This window comes from Alligator sinensis, unplaced genomic scaffold, assembly GCF_000455745.1.
Source record: "Alligator sinensis unplaced genomic scaffold, ASM45574v1 scaffold8_1, whole genome shotgun sequence".
In the NCBI taxonomy this organism is placed as follows: Eukaryota; Metazoa; Chordata; order Crocodylia; family Alligatoridae; genus Alligator; species Alligator sinensis.
The window spans coordinates 2080-12197 of record NW_005842568.1 but is presented as its reverse complement, the minus strand read 5'-3'; the positions used below and the strand labels follow the sequence as shown (position 1 = coordinate 12197).

Genomic DNA, 10118 nt, shown 5'->3' with positions numbered 1-10118 from the left:
CTGCAGGCTGCACCTTAGGAATAATGCTGTTGTCTCACAGATGATGGAGAAGCTGTGTGACATGGGCCATGCCCGGGCAGTTCTACTGTGGCAAAATGGGAAAGAAAGGTGTGCACCTTGCTGCTGCTTGTCCTCAGCTTTATAAGGCAGGAGCGTACGCTACGTTTCACACACATGCTGGCTCCCAAATGCATTGCTGTTGCATTGCACGGTAAATCTGTTGGATACGATGTGAATAGCTGATACATTACTACCTGCAGTGGTCCTGTCAACTGAAGCTGCAGTGAGCCATGTTGCTGGCCTGAGACAGCCTAGCCAAGATAAGCCCCAAAGTGGCCTGATGTTTAGAAGTGAAGAGCAACCCCAGCCTCTGTTGACTTGATGCATTTGGAATATTGAGCCAATTCGCAGCTCCTTACCTCAGGCTTCGGTTGCTTACCTGAAACCACACCGGTCTTGGAGAGGGTTCAAAGAAATCCTAGAGCGGTGAGGCTGGAAGGGAGCTGCAGAAGTTGCATCGACTCCAATCCCTGCCTGAAGCAGAATCAGCCCTGTCCAAACCAGCCCAATGCATCTCTTTTCCAAGCTCTTAGCAAAACTGTACAGTCGGCCCTGACAGCAGCAAGACTAGGCAGGACCCTGCGGGGCTGCATTGGCACAGCCCTGTCTCCGTCCCCAGCCTGGGCTGCATCTGACACCCAGTGCCTCTGAGGGAGGCTTAGCAACCCTGACACATGGAGCAAAAGGGTGAGGGAGGTGGGTTTCTCCCTGTCCCGTGTGGCAACCAGCAAAGCTCAGGAGGGCTGTATCCAGACTGTTCAACTCCAAACCCCACGTGCATGCTAGTGGGGTAGAGACGAGTCCCACGAGGCACCCGCTGTGTCTGCCCTTGCGTGCCGGCGGTGAGCAATGCTATGAAATACTGTTTGATGAACTTCTGAACTCATAGATTAAAGGGGGCATCACAGCCAGAATAGTAATAGAAAATGGGAGTGGGAAGGGACCTCAGGGGGTCCCATCTAGTCCAACCCCCTGCTCCAAGCAGGACCAGCCCCAACTACATCATCCCAGACAAGGCTTTGTCTAGCCGGGCTTTGAAACCCCCTGAAGATGGAGACTCCTTCCTCTCTGGGGAGGCTGCCCTAGTGCTTTCTAGTAATACGCTTTACAATAGTATTGCTAAGCAAAATGGGAGATGCTTTCATAGGAGCCACTGAATGAATCATTGGTGCCAGAAGGTGAAACGCTCCTGGGGTCTGAAGCATGGGAGATTTCCCCTCCCTGCGTAAAGAAGCTGTCAGACCCGCCTGCCGCAGGCGATTCATCAGGTTGGTGGTGACGGATCCATCGCAGCACGCTTGGCTGCCAAGAAACCTGCCATGCAGGGAGCTGCTCTCATGTCCCCGTGCTATGCCAGGGAAGACCGTGGGGTGACGGGGCAGTAGGCTGGGACTCCAGAGGGCACCAGCTCTGACCTGCTCTCTGATTTTTAGCAAGTCGTTTCTCTCTACTACAGTCTGCCCATAAAAAGGAGGTGACGTGACAGCGCCGTTAAATCTCCGCACGGAAAGCACCACGGTGCTAAATATCAGGTACTTCACACGCCTCCCAGCCTGCCTTTGATCCCATCCTCAGTCTTTCCCTTTGTGGTATGGGCGTACCCGCAGGCCCAGATCAAGACTGGATTCCTGTTGTACCAGCCCCTGGACCATACCTGGGGCTATACTTAGTTCAACCACCTGTGACTGTGGTAGAGAGCCTCCGGCTATCAACACCTGCTGCAATGCCCAAAGGCACATGCACAGTGAAAGGTCTTGCAAATAGAGTAAATGAGCACCAGCGTGTGTAACAAAATGATCAGATGCCGTGTAGACATCAGAAGAAGCCCCTGTACGGCTCCTACGTGAAAGCTCCCAGGTGGAGTGTGCTGGGAAGGGATGGGATTAAACGCGCACAGCCAGGGTTTAAAAGCAGCTCTCCTGCCTAGCGTCCTCGTCCCCAGGACCATGGTGCTGATGACTACGGCCACTTGTACACGCCACGTTTTTGCCCTTTCTTGTGCTGCAACTGCATGATTGTTTGCTCGAGCGCAGCCCTGATCCATGTGCATCCTCCTCCTAGCTTCTTCACTGTGCTGTTTGACAGGCGCAGTCCGGGGTCTACAACCTCCTATTTAACCCCCAGGCTCTTGCTCAGTTATTCCCTCCCTCTGGCGCACGCAGCACTGCTACAACCACGCTTTAAAAGCACCACGTGAAAACAGTCACGGGACCGCGCTGCTTTGCTGAAGGTTTATTTCTGCTTTTTGCTGACGCCTGCTGGCCCTCCCAGCCTCTTCCCGCAGCACGTTGCATAGGCGACAGACCGTGCAAAATGTCTTCACAAATGCACGTTAGAATAGACCCTTTTTTTGGAAGGGAAGAAAACCCAGTTAAAAAGAACGCAGCTCCTGATTTCATCTCCAGGAGCAGAAGCCGTAACATCTTTTTATGACAGAAGGACCAGGACTGCAGAGACCTGGCAGCTGTTTTCGTCTCTAGAAACCTGCTGTGCAGAGAGGAGATAATTAGGAGCAGTTTGGAAGAGAGGAAACCCTTGTCATTAATAACTCAGCTGGGGCTTAGCAAGCTGTATCAGCAGCAGAGCACTGCTGGGCCCGTTCGGCTGACACAATGCACCTCCAGCAGGGAGTCGGGCACGCGGCTTGCGGAAAGGAAAATAGTTTTGAGAGACGAGAATAGCGCATCAACATTTAATTACCCTACAGGACACTTCCACCCAGAGAGCTAACACCCCTCTTTGCTTCGGGGTCCTCAGGGCAGACTCCTCTCTTAACACCTCCTCACTGTTAACCAAGTGTTTTTGATATTTGTTTCCGGTCTGAATTGAGTGAAGTCTCTAGTTTCTATTTCTTTAAAACCAGCGAACTGCTGGGACTGCCAGGGGGGCCCGTGTATGCAACGCAGCCTGCTCCGGCTTCCTTTCTGTTCCTTGGAGAACCCTGCGATGGTCTCTGTGCAGGGAGCGTGGCCTTGGTCTGCAGTAATAGCACTAGCTCCGCAGGGCCGAGGAGCAGGGTAGGACTCACAATGCTGAGAGATCCTCTACACTGTGTTATTTCTTCTCCTAGCACTTCCTGAGATGATAAGATGCCTGAACCTTTGCACTGCAGTGGCATCAGCGATTGCTGCCACTGGAGAACAACTGCATTTTCTTGCATATGAGACACACCTTCAAAAACCCCAGCTGCTGGAAAGTGCGGTGCATGTTATATGCAGCAAATACAGTAAGAGCAGTTTCTATCACTTTACTGAGCGAAAGCAAAAGTAAAGTCTGCACGTGACCCTCAGAGAGCGCGAGCGTGGAGCTGGCTGGTCTCTCACTGCTGCTGCTCAATTCCTGGCAACAAGGAAAGAATTTTTTTTCTTCTTCTTTCTGCTTTTCCAAAACAAGGGGCCGCTGCTATTCCAGGGCATGTCGTAGGCACACAAATCACATCATCATAGAAAATTACGGTGGGAAGGGAGCTCAGGAGGGCACGTCTAGTGCAACCCCCTGCTCCAAGCAGGATCAACTCCAACTGCATCATCCCAGCCAAGGCTTTGCCTACTCGGGTCTTCAAAACCTGCCAGGATGGAGACTGCACCACCTCTCTGGGGAGCCTGTTCCAGTGCTTCACCGCCCTCCTCGTGAGAAAGTTTTTCCTAATATCCAACCTAAACCTCTGCAACTTGAGCCCATTGCCTCCCTCCCTGTTCCCTTGAAGCGTTTCTATGGTTGATGCGGCATCATGTCTCCTCCCTCTCTTCTCAAGCCCAGCTCTTTCGGGCTTCCCTTCTCCTTCTTCCAGACTGCGTTTTCAGGACCTGCAGCTGGTTTTGGTCTTAAAATCCTACAGCCGTGGGGCTGGAAGGGAGCTGCACAGGTCACAACTAGTCCAACTCCCGCCTGAGGCAGGATCAGCTCTGTCCAAACCAGCCCAGACAAACCCAGTGCCTAACCTCTGAGCAAAACGACAGTCACCCCTGACACGGGAGCTGTGGGGCAGCGGGAGAAGAGCATCATGTGCGTGCACTGGGGGCCAGCACCATGCAAGGGTGCAGCAGACCTGCCCTCACCTGCACACCTCGACTTTGCTTAGTGCCTGGGCTTCGGGTCCAAGCCGTCGCTCTTGCTCTGCGAACACAGAGAGGAAGATGCCCCAACAATGCATTGGCCTGGCCCGGCTCCGCGAGCCCCCGGGCAAGCAGCAGGGCCGGCGTGGGGACAACGGTGCACCCAGAGGGGCATGGCTGGCCGAGTCCGATAGCCCAGTGGGGCTCAAAGCTGCAGATGCCCCGGAGCCTGCTGGGCTGTGGGTGCAGGATCCACCCCCAGGCACTTGCCCTGGGGAGACCAGGACATGACCCTCATCCCTGGCTGTGCTGACGCTCACCTGTGAGAGGCCGGCCCTGACACTGGGCGGCTTGTGGAGGCGCCGGAGCAAGGCTTCCCGCACCTGGGAGGGACATGAGATGGCCCCGTTACTCCACGGCTTGTGCCGGGGGCAGATGCCCCAGAACCACCAAGGCCGGACGCTGCTCACCTTCTTGTCCAGGAGGCAGCCGAAGACCAGGATGAAGACGCCCTGCGTGGGAGGGAGAGAGGGGGCAGGGGCTGAGAGGCTCCGTGTCAGCATCCTTCATGCGTCGCCCACGCGTTCCCCAGCTCCCAGTGTCTCCGTTTGCTGAGCTCCACCCCAGCGCGCGAGGGGACGGGGACCTGGCAGAGACAACTGGACCCAGCTGCCGGGACCCCTTTAGCCTGCGCAGCCAGCGGTACCAGACAAAGCAGCGGTTTCCGGCCCCCTTTGCAAGATGCCGGCTCTGAGCTTTCACCTGTTCCTTCATTACGGAAAAATCCCAGAGCGGCTCTTCTGCTGCAAAGAGCCCAGCCGGCCCCCAGGCTGGGCAGGATGGCTTGGACCCTGAAATCTCTGGGGTCATCCTGCGAATCACAGGTTGGGGTTTGCACGCCTGGCTGGGCTGATATTGTGTTGCACCCCTCCAAGGAGCTGGTGGGACCCCCAGGTGAGAATCACAGGGCTGGAGCTGCTTGGTGGAGGCCAGGCTGAATGCGAGCCCCTGCCCCGCCACCGAGAGCACTGGTGCCTGGGACAGGGATGCCACTCCACCCACCTGCAGCGAGTTCAGGATGCTGAAGGTGTAGTGGGATCCCCGCGAGCTGTCCCCGGCCATGGTGGCTGCACCCAGCCCCCACGTCAGCCCGAAAACAGGCGTGAGGACCAGCAGGGCTTTGAGGATGCCCAGCAAAGCCTTCCGGTCATCCGCCGGGGGCCCCTCAGACACCGACGGCCGCATCAGCTTCATCACCACCACGAACAGGATCAGCAGGTTGGCCAGGACGACCAGCAGCACCGGCCCCGAGAAGGCGTAGACGGCCCCGCTGTATCCGCTCAGCCAACAGGCAGCGGGGTGCAGGTACTGCTGCCGGGGGTGGTACACCGCCACGGTTGCCACGGCGATCGCCAGCGGGCACAGGTAGCCGACGGTTACCATGAAGGGGGTGATGGAGGCGCGGGCCAGCTGGTGGAAGACGAAGACTAGCTGGTGGAAGATCATGAGGGCTTGCACCAGCATCCAGAAGAAGGTGGCCAGGTAGAAGAAGTGCATGAAGAAGGCGGCTGCCATACACAGCTCCCCCCAGCCCTCCGCGGCCAGGCGGGCACCGCCCACGAACCACAGGTTGCCCAGGAGCAGGGACAGGCAGATCTGGACCAGCGTCATGTAGCGGAAGTAGGAGACCTTGCTCCGCACCACGGTGGGCCAGGCCAGGCGGTAGATGCTCAGGCAGAGCAGCAGGGCCGCAATGGAGGCGCAGACCCCCAGCTGGCTCAGGAAGCTTAGCCAGAAGCCGTCGGCCACGTGGCGGGTGGACATGAGGATGGAAAAGGATGTCAGGTGCTGGCACAGGCAGCGCGTGGAGGCACCGGGACCTGCGTCCGTGGCTCGGCAGCCCTCGGAGGACCACCCCCCGGCCCCCTCGAACAACCCGTGGTCCCAGAAGACACACTGTGGTGTCTGCCCACCCCCGTCCCCCAGCCCTTCCCAATGCCCAAAAGTCATGTTGATCTGGGCCTGGCTCACGCTGCCGTTGTTGGCCACGATGGCATTGGCCAGCACCAGGCTGGCTAGGGTGAAGCTCCCATTGCCGAGGTCCGGGGCGTAGTGTCCAGGGAGGACAGCCCCCAGTGTCTTCAGCACCATGCTGGTGACTGTGACGTTGGCACCCGGCGGCACCAGCGCCTCCAGCATTGCCTTGGCAATATGGACGCGGAGTGGCGGCCGTGTGGTGAAGGCCTTGTCGTAGTCGCTCAGGGCCGTGGGCTCCAGCGTGGCTCCTTGCAGCTCCAGGTTGGGCAGGGCCAGGCTGAAGTTTCCTGGAGTGCGCTGCAGATGCCCGGTGATGCCTTCAATGGCCTGCAGGAACCTGGAGGGCAGGGAGGGCACCCAGGCCTGGGCCTCTGACCACAGGGGCATGGTGGAGACGTCCAGCAGCTGGCTGGCGGCCACCAGGAAGCTCTGCAAGCACGGAGACACTCGCACTGGCCCCACCATCCTTGAAAGCTTGGCCTGTCTTGTGCCACCTCCTGCTCCCCTTCCCCTTCCCTCAGTCCCCTCGAGCCTAGTAGCCCCTTCCCACCTGCACGAAGCAAGACGTCTCGCCCCGCTACAGCCCAGGCTGGCCCCGATCTGGTACTCACGGCCACGCTGCTGTGGTTGAGACGCGTGCCGGTGTCCACGGCAATGTGGGCGATGGTGTCTGCCACGGTTGCCAGAGCCAGCAGGTCCAGGGAGCTGTTCATCAGGCCCCGGCTGGGCTCCGTCTCCCACCGCAGCCACTCGATGAGTTCGGCCAGCTCGCGCCGGGGGCTGCCCAGCCCCGCCAGGAGCAGCTGCGGGGGCACGGTCCTCCGAGTGGGTGTGTGCGAGGGAAGGGCCCAGGGGGGATGATGAGGGAGCCTTGGACACTGCCCCAGGGCCCAGTCCTGAGCTGGGCAGCAACTCCGGTCCTGGCAGCTGGCATGACCCCGGGGAGGACACAGCCCCTCACCTTTCTGGAGCCAACAAGCACCTTTTGCAGAGGCACGTGGCTGCCTGGGATGCCCGGGGGATCTTGACCCCACTCTTGCCGGCTGAGCCTGAGCAGAGGGGCGAGATCCTCCAGCCAGGACCCTGCGGGGTTGGTGCCAGCTGGAGAATTGGCACAGCCCAGTCCCATCCCCAGCACCCAGCGCCTCTCTCTGCCTCATTTTCCCCCAGGATCATGGCCATGCTCCTCTCTGCGAAGCTCCTGTGGGCAACAGCCCAGCACACAAGGGAGCTGAGGGCCTGGGGAGTGATTGCAAAGCAGGGGCTGTCTCTTTCGAAGGGAGAGGCCCCAGGCCCCATGGGGCAGATGAGCTCGGTGCGGCAAGTGGGGTCCAGGGACTCACCCGGGCCCGACGTAGTCCAGCCAGCAGCTCCTGCGAGGTGCATTGGCTTGTCACGGCCCCCCAAGTCCCCTCAGGTGTGCAGGTCCTTCGCAGTATCCCGGTGCTGCCCTCCGGGCACCACGTCTCGGCCACGCGCCCTGCCTTGGTGGTGCCCCACGTGCCCCGGCTGTGGTCTTGGGGGCAGAAGAGGTCCCCGGCTACAGGGGCACATAGGGAGGAGGAGGCAGTGATGGCTGAACCCCAGGGACCGATGCCGGCGGAGCTAGGGGTCAGGTTAGGATCAGGCCCCTGGGGTGGACCTGAGCCCCCAGCCAGCGAACCTGCCGCCCTCTGAGCCCCGCACCTTGTAGGACAGAGACGGTCACGAGGCTCTGCGCGGATCCTGGCCCCTCACCCGTGAAGGTGCACTGGTACGTGGTGTCCTGGCTAGGGCAGGTGGCCAGGACCAGCGTGTGGCACAGGGGGTCTGTGTCACCCATCAGCGCCTCTGCGATGGAACGGGAGTCGTTTGGTGATGCGATGCACACGTGGGAGCATGCATGACCAGGGGAAGGGGCTTGCGTGTGCCACGGGGGCTGGGATCGGGGCTCTGGTTATCTAATTAACGCCCTCCAGAGCTGTGAGTGAGGAGGGACAAATTATCTGGGGTGAAACCTTGCAGACAGACAACGCGAGGCTGGAAAGCAGAGCAAGCTGCGAGGCTGCAGCCTCTGGGGACCTTGGCACCGATGCAACCTGGCAGCTCCCCGGGACCCCCACCCAGCCCCTGCATGCAGCACGCACCTGGCTGGGCCGGCCCGGGGCTCCAGGCCACGCTGTAGGCCTGGCCCGTGTTGCGGATGCAGCACTGCAGCGCGAGCCCGGCTGCGGAGCTGCAGTTCATGGACACCTGTGCCGGGGTCTGGGCAAGGTCTGCAGGGCTGGGAGCGACGACCACGCGCTGCTGCAGCTGGTGCAAGGTGCTCATGATGATGTACTGGCACACGTACAGCCCTGCCGGGCACGGGGCCAGCGTCACCCACGGGGCAGCCTGCTCTCCCTGGCTGTGCCTGTGTCCCCCGTCCCAGCCTGGCCCTTGCTTCCACGCAGGGGTGGCCAATGTTGCACCCAGCCCCTTCCACCCATGAGATCCCCGACACGGGCTCCTTTGCAGAGGGGAATAGTGCCCCATCACCTCGCCGGTCCTACTCCGGCAGGGCGTGTGGGTGGGGAACAGGGGGTACCTGCCCAGTCGGAGGAGACGGACGTGACCCTCAGGATGGCCTCAGAGCCGTTCACGACCAGCGTCACCTGCGTCCCATTGTGGAGCTCCATCCCCAAGCCGCCCCCCGGGCTGACCAGGAGCCACTGCACGTCCACAGCCCCCGGCCCCAGCGGGAAGGAGAGCGTCAGGCCAACTCCTGCTGAGGTCTGCACTGGGGGCAGAATGGAGACCAGGGGGGCGCCCCCTGCCGGCGTCTCATTGGGCACCGAGACGGTAAGAGTGCCCCCTGTTGGCGTCTCATTGGGCGCCAAGACGGTAAGAGTGCCCCCTGCTGGCGTCTCATTGGTCACTGAGACGGTGAGGGTGCCCCCTGCTGGAGTTGCCTGGGGTGCCAGTGTGGAGTCAGGTGCATCTGGAAGGAGAAGCCGCAGGTCAGGCCCTGCCGCGACTCAGTGCCCTCTGGTCCGCGGGCAGATCGGGAAGGCCCTCGGCCCAGAGACCCCCTGCCCAAGGGGCTCGGGGCTGGGGGAGCTCGCCTGTTTCGGGCGTGAGACCCCCTGCGCAAGGTGCTCGGGGCTGGGGGAGCTCGCCTGTTCCGGGCGGCGGCGGCTGGCAGTATCCGGTGCTGCTGGACGTCCAGCGGAGGCAGCTGCAGGGCGCGAGGGAAGAGTCGAGCCCAGCGCAAGGAGAGGCCTGGCTGCACAGGTCCCCGCTCCAGCCATAGCCCGGCAGGCACCGGCAGTCCCGGCTCCCGTTCTGCGCCTGGCTGCAGTCTTGGGGGCACAAAGCAGTGGGTGAGGACCGGCCCCGAGCCTGGCACCTGCTCCCTGGAGCCCTGGGGGCTGGCAGGGCACGGGAGGCCTGGATGATGGGTCCCCCCCAGAGCCCATCAGCTGCTGACCGGTGGTGATGGCCATGGCTGTGACGTTGCCCGTGAGGGATGCCAACGGCTTGGGCATGGGCACAGCACCGAAGAGGAGCTGGAGCTGGGCAGAGCTGGTCGCGCCTGAGACCAGCAGGGTCAGTCGCACGTATGCAGCGACGCTGACGGTGTCTGCAATGACAACGAGACACCCCCACCGGTGCAGGGTGCAGTGCAGGGGCTGCGAGCTCCATGGCTCCCCCACATAGCCACCCCACGGCACTGGTGTGACGGACGGAGGGAACCAGCCTGGAGAGACCGGGGGGTCTTATCTGCCTCTATTAGGCTCCTATAGATCATCCAGGGGGGGGAGGGAAGCATTCCCGGGGGGTTCAGGGGACCAGCTCCGCACTCCAGCACCTGGGTGCAGACCCCACCTCTACCACCGGCTCCCGGTGTGACCCTGGGCAAGTCACCTGATCGCTTCATGCCTCAGTTTCCCCGCCTCTCGCATGGGGATGCCTGCCCAATGTTTTCTCTCACTTGTCATTCATGCA

The 10118-nt window shown here is 60.9% G+C and overlaps 1 protein-coding gene across 1 annotated transcript; it reads right to left on the bottom strand.

Annotated features, from left to right (window-relative positions):
• Positions 1–4137: 4137 nt before the first annotated feature.
• Positions 4138–9753, bottom strand: ADGRF3 (adhesion G protein-coupled receptor F3; the record flags this gene model as incomplete). Its single annotated transcript, XM_006032377.1, has 10 exons — positions 4138–4176; positions 4436–4498; positions 4586–4627; positions 5178–6581; positions 6764–6955; positions 7496–7692; positions 7839–7982; positions 8279–8488; positions 8719–9111; positions 9601–9753. Coding segments are annotated over 10 exons (2837 nt in total), but the record flags the coding sequence as incomplete, so codon positions are not given.
• Positions 9754–10118: the final 365 nt, after the last annotated feature.